This window comes from Macadamia integrifolia, chromosome 11 (assembly GCF_013358625.1).
Source record: "Macadamia integrifolia cultivar HAES 741 chromosome 11, SCU_Mint_v3, whole genome shotgun sequence".
NCBI classification, from domain to species: domain Eukaryota; kingdom Viridiplantae; phylum Streptophyta; class Magnoliopsida; order Proteales; family Proteaceae; genus Macadamia; species Macadamia integrifolia.
Window position 1 is genome coordinate 9,698,716 of NC_056567.1, and position 20,066 is coordinate 9,718,781.

Genomic DNA, 20,066 nt, shown 5'->3' on the forward strand with positions numbered 1-20,066 from the left:
TATATGGATGATGAAGAGACATTCAAAGAGGGTAGAAAATTTCATCATGAATAACAGAGTTGGAGAGTTGGAGGAGGATAAAGTTTTCCTTCAATAGAGGAATAGAAAAATCCCTTATGTATTGGTGATGTGATCATATCATGATAATTTCAATAGGGCTTGAAGACTTTCAAAGGCTACACCGTGTCCGCCCATTTAACTAATCGGGCTTAGTTATTGAGGGCATGGTACACTTTATATCCGGTCGGTCGGTCTTGGGCTATAATCGGGCTACCTTAATCAGGCTTTAGTCGGGCCTTAACTGGGCTACGGACATATTTAATGTTAAACGGGCTTTAACCGATTTTTAAACGGGCCCTCTTTAAAATGTGCTATTATATTCCGACCCACTCATGCAAGCCCAAAAAAATGACAATAAATCAATAAATGATACCAAATATAACCATTATTTAAAATGTGAATATGTCTTTACTTTTTAGTTTTTATTCTTTAATTTGGGGGGCAAAATAGGTATTTTACAATCATTAAAGGGTCGGGCCAAGTCGGTGCACAATAGGCCGGTCTCGGTCGGGCGTTATTCAGTCGGTCTCGATCGGACGCCCGACGGTCCAAGTAGCAAAACCGAGACCGACCATTTATAAACGGGCCGGGCTCAAGCCCGACACGTTTAATAAAAGGTCCGGGCAGAGCCGATCTATAAACGGTCAATCACGATCAGTTTAGTCAGGTCGGACCACTAATTGACACCCCTACTCTCACCTCTTATTTATGAAATCGAAATATATATAATCAAATTATGGTAATAAAGTGGCATGTGGGCATTGCTTCACACCCAGGATGTAACAAAACTTGGTTTGTTAAAGAATAAGTCCTATTCATCTATATATAGGTTTTAACTCTTTGACTTTGTGCATGTTGATTCTGAAATTTGTATAAGTCTTAGATACTCATACATTCCCTCTTAGATACTCATACATCTATACTCATAAAATCTAGAAAAGAAATAAAAAGAAAAGAGAAGAAAAAAGATGAAATGATGAAATGATGAAAAAATAAAAAATAAAATGTATATCTAGTTACCATTAGAAGAGAAAAAAAGAAAAAAAATTGTATTTTTTCATGATTTCTTATTTTCTTGATAAGATTTTTTTTTGAGAGAACATAAGGAAACTTGGCAATTTTTAGGGGAATTTTAAAATTCAAAAACTAAGTTTCTCGTAAATCAGGGCATGTCAAGTACAAAGAGAAAATCTTAAACTAAAATTATACCTTTTTTTCTTTTTTTTTTCTTTTCTACTTTTGGATCTCAAACACAAATTAAGTTTTTTTTTCCCTTCAATTGATAGAAAACACAGCCTAAGTTAGAGGAACTGCAAAAAGAGACGGGTAAAATGAATAGAAAACATCTTCGTCATGCATTTATGGGGAATGCTAGGTGTCACATTTATGGATTGGCAATTAATAGGTTATTTGTTGGTATATTTAAGATACTCTTGATGAGCCGCCTATTAATTTTTGGCCACCCATGCCTATGTTAACCTTATTGCTCTCTCTCTCTCTCTCTCTCTCTCTCTCTCTCTCTCTCTCTCTCTCTCACTTTAGACTTTTGAAACATGAAAACACCCTCTGATGTGGATCCAGTGGTGCCACAAGTATTTGATGGCTAGAACGACATCAGGATGCATGTTGATGTCATATCGATCATTTGATGCTTGTCACACCACTGCACCTGCGTCCAACAAATATTACATTGATATCATATCCTTTTCCTTTTACTATAGTCAAGGATTAAGAACAAAAAATTGGACATAAGATTTGTTTTCATGATTTTTGTAATGTTCTGGTCCCATTAACTTTGATATAATATTATTTTATTTAATCCATGGGTCTTAAGGTTTTAAAACACGTTGTATCATATTAAGGAAGCTAGAGGTTATCAATTGTTATGCTAAGAAAACTATATATTATCAACTATCCCAATAACTTCCTCATATACGATGTGGGACTAAAGTTTGTACACTTTCATTGATCTCCCAAACCCTTTTGTACTTCATGTCTCTTATTAAGGACACATCACCGATCTCACAGGCAAGTTTGGTACACTTGCTGTATTATTGGGTATCACAATTTTGATTTAAATCAAATCAGAATCGATCAAGAATCAGTTAAACCCTACAAAAAAAATTGGAAGAAGCAACCTTTTTCATATATTTTCAATTATTCATAGTTTTTTGGGGAGAGGTTTTGTGCATGGCTATATGGTCCTCGAATGGGGTTGAAGAGGGTACACCATAGACCCTTATCTCTCATCCAATGATTGTGTGCATGACCATGCATAAAACCTTTTGCCTAATTTTGTATTCAATTTTTTTGAAGATCTAACTACAACACAAATTGATTCTATGTTATTTTTACTTACTAATATAAGGAAAAATAATAAAATAAATAAATAAATAAATATAATAGTATTCTAGACTGATTCCAATAGGGGAAGTGTCCACAAACAAAATATCCAAAAATCCAAACATAGCAAATAGGAGTTGAATGAAATTTGTGTTTTGGCTGGCTTTAAGTGTGCAACAATGCTTAATAATTAAGATTATCCACGTGGAATGATGATATAGTCCATTGCACAGTTGCGTATAGAAGATGCTCATACTCTTTGGAATGAATACGTAATGGGATTTGATGAGACCAATACCATGGTCGAAAATGCATTAGGTTTCCCCCTTCTATCATTCAATTTAGGAACTTTAACCATTTTGATGCATCTCAAATTTTCATTTAAACATAAGGTCCACATCTTTTCTTTTGGGGGTACATTTGGCAGAAGCTTAAAAGTTAAGCAAAATTCTTGTAGAGTAAAAATAGAAAAAGAAAACTATAGAATTCTATTTCCCCATTGTAATAAACCATTGTTTTTTCAATTACTATTCTTGTAGAGTGAAAATAGAAAAAATATATATATATATATAAATAAATAACTGTAGAATTCTATTTCCCCATTGTTATAAATTATTGAATTTTCAATTATTATCATAAATTTTATTAAAAAAAAAGAACATTATTTAGTCGCATGCCCCTATGCCAAGATACAATTTCCTATGAAATAACTATATACCCTATCACCTTTCAAAATGAAAATCTTATTTATCATTACCCGTACACATACTCTCATTGACCTTGCATTAGGACCACGCGACTAGGTAAGGTTCTTTCTCCCTTGTTAGTCCAACCAAGCGGATTCTGTTTGGCCTTTATTTGAAAAGTACATATAAGATAAGACTTAAAAGTATAAGATGTGCATCAAATTTCCTACCAAAAAAAATAAAGATGTGCATCAAATGCAGATTTGACCATTGTGCTTACCACCTTACTATCAATAGGAATAGAAACCGGACCTACAATCTTATGTTCAGTCATGGGAGACCCTGTCAAAGTTATACGTTGACAGCCCACCAAAGCTGTTGGAGTCCAGAGAAGTTACGAAATCAGCAAAGGTTAAAGGAAAAATTCCATACCATACAGTCTTGAGTCTCTTGACAGAATTTAAAGGAAAAATAAATTTTATTGAAAAGTATATCCAACCCCACTGAAAAAGAAAATAATTGTTAAAGAATCATGAGATTGAGTTCTATGTCGAGGAGTGCACTTTACGGTAGTGTTTCCGAAGATTATCTCTCTCTCTCTCTCTTTCCATAGCAAGGGTGTATATTTCATTTCATAAGGGAGGAGAGATGTAAATACAGGGAGATGCTAAAGTACAACGTAGCTGTGAAGGTATGTTAGGCTGTTAGCACCTCCCTTCCTGTGTCTGTCTCTCTACTCCCTCCTATAAAATGACTTATCTATTTCTTGTTATGGGAGGAGAGAGATAGACACAAGGAGTTGTTATCATACGTTATGCAATTGTATAAGGAACTCAATCCCGTATAGATATTGAGGCAAAGTCCCATAGAGGGTGGCAAAATTACACCCACATCCCTATGAAAGCTAAGAAACCCACCCTGTCTTTATGCCCATTGTGCCTTCTTATTGACCCCCGCATTGGCAGGGCCGTGTGACCCGGGACTGTTGTTTTCCCTTAAATATTATAAAGTTAATCTCATCAATCCCATATATTTCCATGTTGTATTTCTGATTAAATTCAGATTTTTGTTGATGGAGAGGCCCAAAGGTTCAATGTTTCGTCAAGTTTTAACTCAATTAAAGTTGGTTGAATAACAAAATAAAGTTTTGAAAATCTAGGTCTATATAAATACCATGAGAGTGTGCATGCAAATTCATGGGCAACTCAAAATACTTGGCTGTATAGATATTGATTTTTTTTATATAGAAAATAAAGAAAATAGACAGAGTTCTGCAGTTTGGTTTTGGTTTGTCTTCGGTTTCTTAAATCGATTTGTAACCGGGTTGGTTTTGGTTTTTGGTCCAGTTTGGATTCGACTTTCAATACAAATATATACAAAACTATGCAAATTTTGATTTTTTTAATGAATTTTGGAGTGTTTCGGTTTCTTATCGGTTTGGTTTCGGTTTCGGTTTCGGTCTGGGTTTTGAGCCAGTTTCGGTTTGGTTTCGGGTTCATCCGGTTTTCGGTGCAGTTCGGTTTGGTTTTGGGGTTACAATACTCCAAAACGAATGGAACCAATAAGGCTTCGGTTCGGTCCGTGTTGTTATCGGTTTGGTTTGGTCGGTTTTACCGGTTTGGTTTAGGAATTGACACCTCTACCTTGAGGCTAGTACATGTTTCTCGCAGGTTGAGATATTGGCTTTCGTAGAGAACTTCTTTTCGCTTTCTCCTTTTATATTAGGTGGTAAAAATGTTGCTCAAATCTGAGTTTAGGTGTTGAGGTAAACTCATATTTGGAACACATCCTTTGTATATATGGTCATTCATTGGAAGTAGGGTGTTCACTTATGAGGGTCAATCTAGTGAAACCAAACAGCTCCAAAAATTAAGAATTATCATTCCAAAGAATGTCATCCCAAAGATTTACCGAACCAAACATCCCCTAAGTGAATCAAATCAGGGCATTATTGAATTTGATCCAATTAGAGATCCTCTTAATCAAACCGACCCAATTTTCACCCCATTTTACGTAGTCAAATCAAACAGGATATAAAATTTGGATCATAACCATGTAATTCTCAAGAATTTTAAAGGACTAAGTTTTTCTCCACCATATGATAGAAAGAATCATTAATCCACTCATTGCAACATGTTGGTCAAAAGTTCAAAATTTGGAACATAGCCTCTTATGCGAAGTAGGGGTAAAGTTACGTACACTTGTCCATCCCCAACCCTGTAGTAACGAAAACCTCGTGCACTAGGTTCCTCTTCTTCTTCACTTATCCACTCATTATACTCTCAAGTCCCATTCATTGGTTAAATTGGGGCTTCTGTTTTTTACCAGATGAATAATTTAAAAAAAAATAAATTTATAATATTATAAAAATATGATAGTTAATATATCAAATATTAATATTTAATTACATTTTTAAATCTAAACACTAGGCTGCGTTTGGTAACGTTCTATTGGAACGTTGCTGGAGTTTTTTTGTTCTATTGAAACGAAAAAACAGAATAAAGTGTTTGGTGCATCATAGACGAGTTTTCGTTTTTTCGGAACAAAAAATGAAAAAAGAACAGTAGAAACTGGAATTGACGGAACGACAAATAGTTGTTTTGTCTTCCCAGTTTCGTTTCAAATAAAAAAAAAAAAAGAATTATTTGGGGGATTTTAGGGAAATTATTCCCGATAAACTTGTCTTCTACCCTAGCTCTTCATTTTTCACAATTTCGCGTAGAGCGAGGAAAGAAGACCTGCGTTTTGAAACCGTTCCAGAAACAGATTCACCAAACACCATTTTTTCGTTTAAAAACGATGTTTCAACATAGAAATTGAAATTTTCATTTTTTTATACGAAACTTCGTTTCTGGAACAAAAACGTTACCAAACGCAGCCTTAAAATTCGTACCGTACATGCGTGGTGAAGAAAACTTAGTCCTTTAATATGCATACTGCAAAGTTGCACTAATAAAAAGAGAAAGAAAAAAAAAAAAATCAAAACAAGTTGGCGGGTAAAATTTCTGTTAAACTAATGATCATTGAGGATGACAAAAGCATGTTTTAACTTTAATAATTGTGGTATACTCTCCAGACCCAAACAGTCGCTTACTACAGTCATTTGTAGTGTTTTTTTTTCCTTTATGATTCCTAATCTCTCCTCAGTAGAACCAAAAATAATTTTTAGGGTTCCTCTTTTTGAACATTCTGGGACCTTGTATAACTTCCATTTCTTCATTTCTCCACTTTTTTTCTTGTTGCATATCAGTTATAAGTTGAGAGTTTTTGGTTACTGATTTCAATGGATAATTCATCTTCTGAATTGAAAACTATTGAAGAATCAATGCCGGATGCTTCTGATCCTCAGGTATTCGTTTTTTCTTTTCTCATTTTGTCTGCGTTTATGTGTTCTTGTTATAATGGATTTCATCAGTCTGAAATTTCAAACTATTTTTTGGTTACCTCTGAGAGTTGAAATTTTTACTAGAGGCGTTTAAGCTGATCACAAGATGCAACTTTTTCTGCGTCGGTGGCTTTTTTTAGTGTAATCTCTAGTTGGATGGATAATTGTTGTGAAATGGATAACTTTTTTTCTGTGGATAGTCGCTGCTACATGTTATGATACTGAGAGGATATGGGTAAATGAATGCTTTTCCACCAGGATTGGTATTACTTAGTTTGTATAAAACAAGATTTACTCTGGGATTAGGAAAGAAATTTCAAAATGCAATCTTGATACAGTCAGGTATCTAGCGAAGGTCTTAACAGTTGTTGGGTAGGTTGGCAGGGCATTCCCAGGGAATTCCGGAAGTGTATTTTTGTGAGAGATATATGGATCAGTTCAAAAAAAAAAAAAAAAAAAAAAAAGATTTGGCGGTTTTGGAGGTCGTTTCAGTATTTCTGGATTTGTATGTGTATGTTTAGTTTTCTTTTTATGTCATATTCTTCTTCTTTCATTCTAGTATTATACTATTGCATTTGAACCACTTCCGCCATACCCCTCCACCCCTGTCCCTCACCTGAAAAGAAAAGAAGCCAAAAGGAAAAAGGAGATTGAGATGGAGAAGAAGAACTCACTAAAAAAGTAATGAAGCTATGGAACCAATAGTTCTTAGAATCCAGAACAACTCAATAGCATTTAGAAGGTGATGTCTAAGAAGTCTGGCATGCATTAAATTTAGGGAAGATTCTGTTGGAAGATGGAGGATTATCACTCCTTGCAAGGGTTCATGTGCGGGCCTTGGGGCAAGTTCTTTGACATTTCAGTGCTGAATCTGAGTGAAGCAAGATCAAGTGGACAATATTCTTAACTGTTGTCAAGAAATCCTGCCATTGAGATGAACCTTTAGGTGGATGATGAGAAAGTCCCAAAGACTTCTAAGGGGTTTCATCCAGAGATTTCCCGAAGGAGTTGTATTACATATATGCTTTTGAGCTCAGCTTGTCAGATGTCAGTAGCAAGGTTTACTTTATCTTTGGCCCTGTTCTGTGATGTCCTGGGTTTGGAACCCAAAGCTATTCATTATTCCTGTGCCTTTAAATGCAAGTTATGGCAACTGATGATTTTATTAAGCTTCTCCAAAACCCTAATGATTTTATGGACAATTATGAATGTACAGCTGCCTTCCCAAGTAATAATTTAAATATTAGTATCTGACTCTAGAATTTTTGGGTCATACTGATCAATGTGGGTGGGATTGCCTAGTCCAATAATGAAAAAATGACACAAGCTAATATTTGATTGAAAAGAAAAGAAAATTGAAAACGATTTAAAATTAGTCAAAATTTAATTCACCATGGTTCTAAAACACAGTATCGTATGGGGTGTATCTCTTGATGTGCATTGGTATCGGCCTCACCCGATACCTATTCCAGACCGATACAGATATACAGTATTGGTGGAACACCCAAAAAGTGACATTTTGACATCGAATCGGCCCAATACATCTGATCAGCACTGGTATCCATATCGGTATTGGCCTAGACCGATACTAGTACTGATACTGTGTTTTAGAATCATGGATACAACTGATCATACTATTTTTTTTTTTTTTTTTGGGGGGGGGGGGATAAGTAGGCTCCTAGTATAACTGATCGTACTAATTAATTGTGAAGTATTGATCCATGCCAACTGAGCTACCCTCTTGGGGTCTGCTCATGCTAATTTGGCATCTCTTTTGGATCTTGGTTGGTTTTTTTTGGGTGAATAGCAGCATTCCAAAATTTGGTTGGTTATTTTTTGAGTATTTTGTTTTAATACAAGTGTAGTGCTTGACAGGAAAACAAATTTTAAAGATATTAACTGTAACGATGAATTACCATTTTATTTCTTTTTTGCCTGATTGTCCTTGCGCTAGTTTTAGATGCATCTTATATATTTCAATGCGTTCTGATGTTGCAGTCAAGTGACGAAAAAGAATTTAATGGGCAGGCCTCCTCAGTTCAGCGTCCAAGGAAGCCAAATCTCTCCTCATTGCAAATACCTGCAAGGTCCTTGGAAGATTCGTTGCCTAGTTCCACTGCAATAGATATTCCTTCTATATCAAGTCCGAGTTCTACTAGACCAGGGTTGCCGCCAAGGCCAAGCTCAGCAAAGTTCAAACCATCTATTAGAAGTCTTCTTTCACAGCGGAGCTTTAAGACAAAAAATTTGTTCCAGGAAGGTGAGAAGACAGTTCTCATTTCTGATACACCACCATCAGAAGAATCTCTGGATAAACCTTCTACTTCAAGGTCTTTTTCTTTGACCAAGGTTTTTTCCTCTTCATCCACAAAAAGAACAAACTCATTGCCAGTTACACCAGTTGCAAATTCAAGCGTTCAAAGTGCATGGGAAAGAAATATTGACGATTGTTCTAATATTATTGTAAGTGTTTTTTGTTCGTTCCTCTTCTTTTTTTTATTGATTAAGAACTTGAGGTCTGTTTCCTATTAATAAGATTCTTTTCTGTTATCAATGCGGCCCTCTTGAAAGTGGATTTTATCTTTCTACAGAAACCGGAAGTTTGTCACCATATAACACGCTCAATGTCAGTTCCAGTCAATGCCAAAACCAGAAGCTTAAGGCGGGCAGATTCTATTGGAGGTATAATCCGTGTAATTTCAGCAACCCCTCGTCCTACAACTGTTGATGAGACCTCAACAGATGATGGCAAAACAGATGCTGGTAAACCTTTGTTCTGTTATTCAACAAGTTCCAAACTCACTTCTTATTATTCTTAATTTGTATTCTTTACTCTTGCTTTTTAGTACTATTAATCTATCATGGGAAAATCTGACTTGGTTTATCACTCTGTGAGACCTCATTGCGTTCCCTGTGTTGGAGTGGCTAATAATAAAATCATGACTAAATAAGAGTCAATCACAGGAGTGGGTGTTTTTTGTTTTGTAAAATACCAATTTCTCTTGATTTTGCTAATTTCAGAAATCTAGCTGTAGAATTTAATATAATCCCTTCTTTGAATCTAGGTATGGAAGAACAACATTAACCGAGTGATGGTCTGTGATTGTTCTACACCATTATAACATTGTGCCCCTTCTATTGCATCCACACTCCACCCCCACCCCCCCCCAAAAAAAAATCATGGACACTCAAATTTTTCTTTCTAAATGTTTATTGCTCAAATTTATATTTTAAAATTCGTTTGGCTAAAAGCAATTAATATGTAATATGAATATAATGCTTTGCATTATAGTGGTCTTGAAGCAAACTGCCAGTCTTGTGCAGTGCACTTTGGACCCACTAGTGTGACAATCAATTGGTGTACTGTTTACATCTCACTGTTTTACACAGATTTTTTTGGTTACTGCCAGATGGATTCATCCTTTTTGTTTTTTTGTCCTTTTGTTGGGGGTGGGGGTGGGGGTAATGCCAAAGTCTAGTTGCCATGGCTATTGATCCTAATTTTAGTAGATGGAAATGTCTGCAGGAGGTTCTCCATTTATAAAATAGGTATTTGTATTCCTTTTCATTCATTGATATTCTTCTATTTTGGTAATATATATCGTTGTTATATAACTTATCATTACAGAAACAGAAGATGCTGGAGAAGATATCCCAGAGGAAGAAGCAGTTTGCAGAATTTGTTTGGTTGAGCTTGGGGAAGGAGGAGAAACTCTTAAGATGGAGTGTAGCTGCAAAGGAGAACTTGCACTTGCTCACAAAGAGTGTGCTGTGAAATGGTTTACCATTAAGGGCAACAAGACCTGTGATGTTTGCAAGCAAGATGTTCAAAACCTACCAGTAACATTATTGAGAATACAAAGTTCTCAGCCTGTCTCTAGGCAGCCAACTGTACCTCAGCATAGAGAAGCTGCTCGCTACAGGCAAGTTGTTTGATTTGAAAATCATTTTAGCTTCTACTTGTGTTGAAATATATAAGAAGTATGACATAACCCTTTTATTTTATTTATTTATTTTTGATAGTTAGGGAGGGGAAGTAGATAACAGCCAGGAGGCTCGAACTGGAGACCTCTTGGTGAGCATGGGCTTTTTTGCACATCATAGCTCACCAACTGCACTAGGCAGTTGTTTTTAGTAGGACATAGCCCTGATCATAACTGGACGATCATATCTAGATTAGAAAAAAGGCCGTACCCAGTGCATGAGGGTCCCACCACTGCAGGGTCTTGGGAGGGTCATAATGTATGCAATCTTACCCCTGATTCGCAGAGAGGCGGTTTCCCAACTCGAACCCGCGACCACTAGGTCGCAATGGAACAACCTTACCGATGTGCCAATCTCCGCCCTCTACGGTCATATCCAAATCTAAATCTTTTTTTTTTTTTTTTAATAAATTTGGGCAGCTGTTCCCTGAAAAGATTAATAGCTGGCTTTTGGTATTGTTTTGGTGTTGATCAAAATGGAAACAAAATCTTGAAGAAGTTTCACTAAGAATTTGGTAAAAGATTCACCCAAAAGAAAAACAAAAAAAAGGTAAAATATATTGTTACTTTTGTATAGTTACAAAATTTTGAACTTTCATAATCTAATTGTTCCTTGAAATTCTGGCCTTGACAGCTCTCCCATTAAATCTCACTTGTTGGTTTTGGGTTTTCTTTTTCTCAATCATGATGGTATATATAATAAAATCCCCCCCCCCCACTTTGAACTCTGGCTTCTTGTGTAGTGCTTTCTCTATGGGTTGCTTCGCTTCTCAATTCGTTTGTGCAGTCAGTGTATTTGTGCATGGTGTCCTTGCACACTATTGGTTTTATATTTCAATAAATTTTCTATCTTTCGGTTGTAAATAAAAATAAAAATATGTAAGCCTGGATTGTACCTCAAGAGTCAAGAGAAGCTACCCACTGAGGCAAGTTGGTAGACTGATCTACATATGGCCCTAGGTGACTTGTGTGAATCCTGTTCTCAGAAAAACCACACACTGTTAGAATCTGGCGAAAAATAAGCAACCTTCCAGAATTAAGAAACATTAGGTTTTGAGACTTTGGAAACTGATTCCAAAAGCTTCAGTTTGCTTGAAAAACTCAAGGTAGCCTAGACAGACATGTCAAACAGAATGGTACAAATTCATTTTCAAAGAGACCTGTCAACTTTGAAAATTTGTAACGAATCACCAAAGTAGATTGATGGAGAAAGTCATCCAAAAAATAGACATCAATGGGTAAAACGATAAGTTGGGTTCTGTGATTAAGCCATGGCCGGACCCAAAGTCTGGTTCTTGTTCTTTAGTATGTCTCCTGCATGAAGGAAAACACAAATCCTGGTTGGGCTGGCTGATTCGGTACCAACTCAATTGATTTGAGCTACTAAAATAACCAAAAGATTTGATTAAAAGGATATCCAAAAGAACACTTATTGTAAAGAGTCTCTTCCAACACCAAAACAGCAGTTGCATGAAAGAAAAACACAAAACCCTGGTTTCGCTGGCTGATTAATTACCAACTCAATTGATTTGAGCTACTAAAATAACGAAAAGATGTGATTGCAAATTTGCAAGGATTTACAAAAGGACAATTATTGTAAAGAGGCGCTTCCAACACCAAAACAGAAGTTGCAGAAGTATACCCTCATCTTTTCCTTTACTTAACCAGACTTCGATTCCTGAAAGTACCCTGACTTGAAAATTACAAACTTGCCCCTGAACTCAAATTGCTCTAACAACTTGGTTCCATACTTAGGACTATTCGTAATTTACCTTTTCTTTTAATATAGCACCCATGGACTTGTTGACCTTGAATAAGATGTAAGGATTTTTTGGATGCTTACTTAAAGACCATAAGGTAAAAACTCTCTCATACCCCACCCAAAGTGTAAAAAACTTAGTCCTTGATAATAAAACTTAGAATCTCTGAGATTACAAGACGATAGAGAGAAGACCTATAAATCCTCTTAGATGAATTGGATACTCCTGCTGTCCTTCCTCCAACCTATATCTTAACCAGTTAGTGATTCCCGTTGAGGATTAAAACCTAGCTTTTGCCTTTGGTTTAGTCTGGATGAAATAGAAAGTAAATCTCTATTTTTAGACTTATCTAAAACTTGGTAAAAAATGTTATGAATTTGTAAAAAATTTAAAATATTTTTTAACTGTCAAATTATCACATCACAAGAGCCCCTGATGAAGAGTCTGAAATTTCTAAGTCTCACTTCTTTCACATTAGATTGGTAGTTCTTTGATTTTATGAGCCCATTGTAGTTTCTCATAGTAATTGTCACTGTCAGTCTGTCTACATTTTCCTTCCATTTTTTTATGTTGGGAGAACAGTCCCCCGCCTGAGGCCTTCCGTCCCTTCATATGCTTGTGAGTCCCTCCACCCAATAGTTCGAGCTTATGGGCTGGATGTTTACATGGTATCAAAGTCGTTTTTCTCTAGTCCTGTTGCAGGTGTCTCCTGACCTGCCTTCGTTCATCTGTGCACGTGTGTACACAGTTCCATCCTGCCTACACATGAGGGGTTGTGTTGTGAGAAAGTCCCACATCGGTTACCCCTGAGGCCTTCCGTCCCCTCATTTATACTTGTGAACCCGTGCACCCAATAGTTCAAGCTTTTGGGTTGGATAATCTACATCTCACATAAACAAAGAATATCTAATGAGCAAAGGACAGGGTGGGAGAAAAATAGTCAGACAGACCCAGGAATACATCAGAACAGCACCATCATGTGACATCATATAGGTGATGGTGCACCTTTTTTTCGGTTTACTTGTCAGTGACAGAATTGGTTGACCTGGGCATCCACTAGAATGAGTTGTTCTGAGTGTAAGCTAGGATTCTGCCTTCCTAGTAGAGTGAATTGGTCTTGTAGGGACCCTCCCAGACTAATGCATTTAATAAATACCCCATTCAGTTTCTTCGTATAAATAAATCCAGAGACCCTAGGGATGTATCCAGTCCAAAAGAAGCAAAATTATCTCTTGCCTTACTCTATCAACCTTTCCAATATCCCCTACGAACACCTAAATTAGACAACCTATATAGGCCTCACAGCCATTAATACTTGCCTGACCTCGATTCACCTGAGAACACCTTCAATCTTCCCTGCTGTGGGGAACCGGGAAATGAAGGCCTGCACATCTGAGTGTGAGCTCGAGAGAATCACTCCACCTCAAGTCAGGAGCCAACTTCAAATGATAGGTTCTTTCCAAATGCCTCAAAATATCAGCGGTGGAAGCCCAATACACCATCCTGATAATAACTGCATTGATAATCTTCCAAATGGACTTCCTTGTGTTATATTATATTGTTCCTATCTTCCAGATTGTTCAGAAAGCAGTCAACAAGAGATATCTTCACAGTTAGTGCCTAAAGTGCCCCTCTTACCAAGAGGACTGTAGTTCCAAATTCAAAGTGGACAATTTGTTAGGAGAAACCCAACTCAATATAATGGCACCAAATCCTCATATCAATTGACAACAGATAATCAAGTTTTTAGTGGGACTCCATCTTCTATGCACATGAAATGTACATGCAGGAGAAGTTATTTAAGCATCCATCTTCTCTAGGGCATATCAGAAGTGTTCAGCTTCTTATGATTGATCTACCATGAACCTTGTATTTGAGAGAGCAGAAATCTTCAAAAGAACTCCCCCATCCTGTCATGGCTCCTTCTTCCTTCCTGTGATAAAGGCCTCTCTTATGGTTCCCTTCTTTTTTTTTTTTTTTTTTGGAGGGGGGGGTGGGGGCGGAGCTTTAAGTCTTGCCCCTCCTGTCACAGGGGTGCCCACGAACTTTGACACAATCTAACCAGATTCTTTGACGCCTGATCAACTACTTCAATCATTTGTTAGCTTCTTCCGGCTTTGCGAGACGGACATCCAAACAGTTAATAAATAGAATTAAAATGCTCAATGAGATTCAACATCCCCTTGCTCTCAAAATTTCTCCACCATCTAGTGTTACTCATAGTTCTTTGATCTCCTGATATCTAGAATATATTACAGATACTTGCGTCAAATAGCAAATCCCTCCTCCCTTCTTCCCCTCCCCCCTCTTTTCTAAGTGTTTCTTTTATTCCTTTTTCGAATTTTCCCTACCCAAAGTGATTTTAAAGTTTCAATAGTGCCCCTCTTACCAATAGGAGCATGGTTCCAATTACAATACTGCACAATAATGATGTTAGCAGAAACCTAACTCAAGATAATGGCACTGAATCCTCATATCAAATTGACAATGGATAAACAAGTGTTTAGTGGACTCCCATCTTCAATGCACATGAAGTGTAAATGCCAGGTCTAACCATCTATCTTCTCTAGAGCATATCAGAAGTGTTTGTTTATGATTCATCTACCATGAGCCTTGCTTTTGAAGAGCAGAAATCCTCAAAAGACTCCTAGAAGAGAACCATAAGTACTGATAAACGCAACAGTTTTTTTTTTGGGGGGGGGGGGGACCAAAAATTTTGGAGAACTCACTATTAGGGTCAGTACTAGATACCCGTAATTACCCCCCCTTTCTCCAAAAAAAAAAAAAGAAAAAAAAATATTCATTTCCTTATTGGTACACCCCTTCCAATTTATTCATGGAGTTAAAGAGTTTCTCTGTTTCCATGTATATCAGGGTCTGGCAGGATGTACCAGTTCTTGTCATGGTCAGCATGCTTGCCTATTTCTGCTTTCTGGAGCAACTGCTGGTAAATTACTTGTCTTGTGCTTCGTGATATATCTAGCCTGGGTGGTATACAGTGAGGTGCCATTTGGTGTGTTCCAAAACTTTTTATTGTTTGTGGGGCCTCATTCGTATATATGACGTCTGGGATTTTTACATGGATTGGGTTCACTCAATCACTGGGCCACTTATTGTTTGGCCATAGTCCAAAATCAATTAATCTTCAAATAATAAGTTTCCTACCAATGATCAGTCATGCTTTAATGTATACAAATTCAAAGTAAATTGGTAATGATCACCCACCCCCATGAACTTTATACATGGCACAAACGCTTTGCTGCAACTGCAACTGCAACTACCGTTCAATGGATACCACATTCAAGGTTGTGATATTTATGGAGGGTCCAATGAGAGAAAGAGAATGTTGCTGGGAAATATTCCAGAACACCATATATGGTCAGAGTTATTTTGTAAACAATGTTCAAATGTGCTTATGACCCTTGGCCGCCTTGGTGGATCTTTTTCCACAAACATGACATTCGTTTATTTTTCCTTTGAATTTTCATTTTAATGGTCATCGTAGTGTTGGCCATCTTGAACTTCTTTCTTTTCAATATTGCCTTTGTTTTCAATGTTTCTCTGATTAATCCTCTCATTTAATCTTTTATTTTTTTCAATGTTTCTATATGAGCAGGTTACTGATCAGGGCTCTCGTGCTCTGGCCATATCACTACCTTTCTCTTGTGCTTTAGGTCTCCTCTCATCCATGATAGCCTCAACAATGGGTAAGATTTCTTGAACTCTGTTTCTTTGTTATGACGTTGGAATCAACTGACACAGGAGAAGGTTTGCCGACAAAGGTTTTCTTGGAGATGTATCACTCGTCAGCACAAATACTGTTTACATTCTTTGAATTAGCATGAAATGAAAGGAATGCATGTCATTGGTCTTTTTCTTTCCCCAGGAGGGAACAGAAAGGTTCTTTGAATTGTGTCCCAATAAAAGGATTACATATGTTTCTTTAAAATGACATGGGAAGAAGTGATGAGAATAGATATGATTGGCTTTGGGCTGACTGCAAACATGGCTTTATAGAAAATCGAACAGCGATACAGAATCTTATAGCCAACCACATTTAGTTGGGAAAGAGCTTGATTGATTTGAATTGTAGAATGAGTTTAGGTGGTCCAGTTATCTTACAATGGCAGCTTTGGTAGTCAGTCTAAAAGTCCCACTTGTTTGCCACTTTGCTGCCTATCCATTCTAGCTGTGAAACCTTCAGCTTTAGAGCCCATGCCGCATGGTAAAAGTAGGCATATTTCTTGCTTTTGTGTTTAAAAATTGATATTTTTTTGAATTTGGCATCAGTGCTGATTATCTCATTTCAATGGATGCTTTGATATGTCAACTCTTACCCAAGCACAGAATAAGCGGGAAACAAATGTTTGTTGGGTTAAGAGTCATTCAGTGATATGGTTATGCAGGGTATTGTGGATCTAGAGGGCTTTTCTTTGACCTCTTATGTTGTACTATTCTCGTAAATTCATCTCTTCTTTCAGTATGACATTATTTGTCGGCTGAATGTAAAACGAAGTCTTTAGCTACTACCAAATCCAATATAAGACTAGGAATACTGATGTGGACATGGACCCTGTATGCATGCCCAATCCAGAGGTATTCTGATCTTAGCAATGGTCTGGTTTGGGCAGGTTATCTCTCAACCTGGATGAGAGGGGGGGCACCCTGAGATGTGTAAGATCTTTTCCAACTATAAATACTGAAAATTTAATTTAAGATCCTAAAAGATCTTATGTTTCTTTTCTATACAAATGCATGAGATAAGATGGATTCTCAAAAGTATCCCATTGGATCAATTTTGAAACTAGGAGATCTACGAAGTGAGAACCATTGAACTGTGGCTCTTTGAAAGCCTCAAAAGTTGTACGGCCCAAGGAGGGAAAGATTGGTTTTTTCCCATGCTCATTACTCAAGTATTGCTCTTGAATCCTTTGCATTTTGGTATGTCGTTTTAAATACCCCATGAATCATGACTCAAAAGACTTCCGTATTTTGGTTCTTTCAGTGAGCAAGAGTTACCTTTGGGCTTATGCATCCTTCCAGTTTGCAACTGTGATCCTGTTTGCTCATATCTTCTATAACGTTGTAAGTTGTATTGCTGCTATCCTGAATTGTTCCATCCTATTTTGTTGTCATGATGTCATTCATCTCTTAACAGAGAGAATTCTTTTCCTTTTGTCCCTAAAATTACAGCTCAATGTTAGTGCAATTCTTTCGGTCCTCCTTTCCTCATTCACCGGGTTTGGGATTGCAATCAGCACAAATTCTCTGCTTCTTGAGTACTTGAGATGGAGAACGAACCACAGTCTACAATCTGCTCGTCTTCAGAATACTAGAGGTGTGCAACTGAGACAGCAGCCAAGAGAGGAACTTAACTTGAGAACAGTGGGTGGCATGAGGGAGCAAGAGACCAGGATTGAAAACACAAATCCTTCACAACATGGATAAAACAGTTCCAGGGTTCACAGGTATTCGGGGAATCATTTCATTGTCCTAAAATCTTCTGAACTTCCTGCCAATTTTTCTCTTGTAGTTTTAGATGTTCCAGTCCTTCTGGGGCTCTTATTTGAATCCTGAATGTTGAAAGTCAAAGTCAACATACATCAAGTTCTTGTCACTTTTTTTTTCTGGTGAAACGACTATAGATGAAAAAAGATTACCAGAATGAATTTCATCTACCTGTTGTTATTCATAATATTGTATGGTTGCTGTTTTCCAACTGCAGGTTCAGAGGAGAAGCTTGTGATAATCCAATTAATGTTTTAATACGAGGCTACTCATATTGGTGAAAGAATCTCGGGACACATCAAATTGGAGAAGACAGTTGACAAGAAACAGGGAAGGGGAAAAATGAAAGGGAAATGGAAAAAGTTTTCGTCTTAATTAGTTTTTTATAGGGAGAAGTTTTCCTTCACCGCAGGGTGAGGTTCACCACTCCATCCTAGGGTTTAGAACCTTCTCAAAATCCCCCCCATATCCCTCACACGCATCTAAGGCCCGCTCGGTGAATGGGAATGGCCTAACGAAAACTTGGTCTTTTTTTATATATTGTTGAGGAAATCAAAATGTGAAGTAAAATGTATTTTGAGTGTGTATTAATAATATATCTTCCCTGGTCCCCTATATTGGAACTATTGCAGGGTGAGTACATTTACTTCAGTTCTGTTGGCATCCAATGTTTCACTTTAAATACAATCCTTGATTAAGGGAGTAGGGGTATCACCAAAAAAAGAAAGATTAAGGGAGTAGGGTGTGGGAAAGTTTGAGAGGTGGACCCCACATGATGGGTGCATGGCAGGGAGTAAAGTGGAGGGAAAGGTAGCATTTTCCCACCTCTGGACCTATTTGGTCACAATTTTCCAATGGGGTGGGATAAAGTGTCCCTAATTTTTCTTTTATTTAGGGGAGAAAAAAAGCTGCCTGGTGATGTGGCACTTGTGCTCACACATGGCTTGCAAAATTACCACCCCACCCTTGTGAAATAAAATCTTATTCATATTGATGCTCTTATGCCATTAGCCCCCCGTCTAGTGTAGGCGCCATGCGACCAAGCAGCTATCTCTTGTCCTTAATTTGGATACCCTCGGTCCCTCATTCTCAACATCTTCATTCTACCGTTGAATCCAAGAGAAACCTCACTTTAAACTTCCCCATCAGCCTCACAACTTACTAAAGGGAAAAGCCTGACAACCTTAATAGAAAACTGAACTAGAACCCTCAAATAATAACTCCTCCACCTGGATTGATAAGTTTTCTTCTTCCCTCTCGCTTTTCCCAATGGCCAGACCTTCAAATGGAAACGCCAAGCCCCTTCTCATTACATAGGTGCTGTGAAAGGCCATATCTTCTCCATTAATGGTGATATCGCTTACTTGCTTCATTGAACTACTCTGATGAAGCGGATGCCTAAGCCATCCTTGTTGATATCCTCAATGTGGATATAATTTTGTTATTTCTTTTGATAAGTATACCCAAGAGAGAGTTGAACTCATAACCTCCTAATTTTAAGGTGTTGGTCTTTTCAATGTGGATATCTTGCTTGGTGACATGTGAAATACCTCGGCTTTTGATTCAAAGATATTGACTAAGAACACGGGCGCTCCTCAAACGAGGAGCAAATTGCAGAAACGGAGGAGCTGGTTGAATGGGGAAAAGGTACTGTACCATTTGGCATTTATATTTTTTAAGAGCACTCCCAATCTTTGTTGATCTAAAGTAGCTGCTCTGATTCACTTTTTTTTTTTTGATAAACAGAAGAAAAAAGGGATATTAAATTAAAATAGGATCTAAGTTTGTCAGAATTAACTCTCTTTACTATGACACATAGAGCTATTAGTTTCATTAGCAAGACCACATCTGATGTGGGCTTGATACCTGATACAGCCAAATTAACCTCTCAGTGGGGCTATGACACGTGTTGCCTCTGAGACACGTATCCCCTGCCAGACAAAGGTTCCAAGAAATCACTCACGCTCAAGCACGCTCGATCACTCAGGCACGCTCAAAAAATCACGCGGGATCATGTCGTCTGCATGAGGGGAATATTCCCCCACAAGGACGGTCGTAGGGGAGAAGGACGGGGAAAAGACAAGAAGGAAACCCTAGTCCGAAGAAGGATATAAGGAGGCCGAGAGGAAGGAAGAAGGTAAGCTCTGATACCCTCACCATTACTCCCTTATTGAACTGTACGGCCGACCCTGACTAGAGCGTTGGAGGACTAACCCCGGACAAAGCTCCGGGCCTCCGTCATCTGTGTTTGTGTAGGTTCGACTAGCGGGGTGTTTTGGCAGCAACAGTACCAAAACTGAGATTAGATAAAAAGTGTTGCACTTTCAAAAAAACAGAGGAA

At 37.5% G+C, this 20,066-nt stretch overlaps 1 protein-coding gene across 3 annotated transcripts; it reads left to right on the plus strand.

Annotated features, from left to right (window-relative positions):
• Positions 1–6,173: 6,173 nt before the first annotated feature.
• On the plus strand, positions 6,174–18,376 carry LOC122092765. Of its 3 annotated transcripts, none has more exons than XR_006144303.1 (9): positions 6,174–6,438; positions 8,473–8,937; positions 9,066–9,237; positions 10,103–10,397; positions 15,092–15,164; positions 15,834–15,924; positions 17,026–17,130; positions 17,223–17,302; positions 17,411–17,471. XR_006144303.1 is itself a non-coding variant. In XM_042663049.1 (9 exons), exons 1-8 carry the CDS (start codon positions 6,373–6,375, stop codon positions 17,663–17,665), a joined length of 1,497 nt encoding a protein of 498 aa, XP_042518983.1. In that variant the 5' UTR covers positions 6,177–6,372; the 3' UTR covers positions 17,666–17,685; positions 17,943–18,376. The 3 variants fall into 3 exon arrangements, 2 of the variants coding, with proteins under 2 accessions (XP_042518984.1, XP_042518983.1); XM_042663049.1 differs by lacking the exon at positions 17,026–17,130 and adding an exon at positions 17,943–18,376 and having other exon boundaries at positions 6,177–6,438; positions 17,411–17,685; XM_042663050.1 differs by lacking the exons at positions 17,026–17,130; positions 17,223–17,302; positions 17,411–17,471 and adding an exon at positions 16,849–17,019.
• The last annotated feature ends 1,690 nt before the right edge of the window (positions 18,377–20,066 follow it).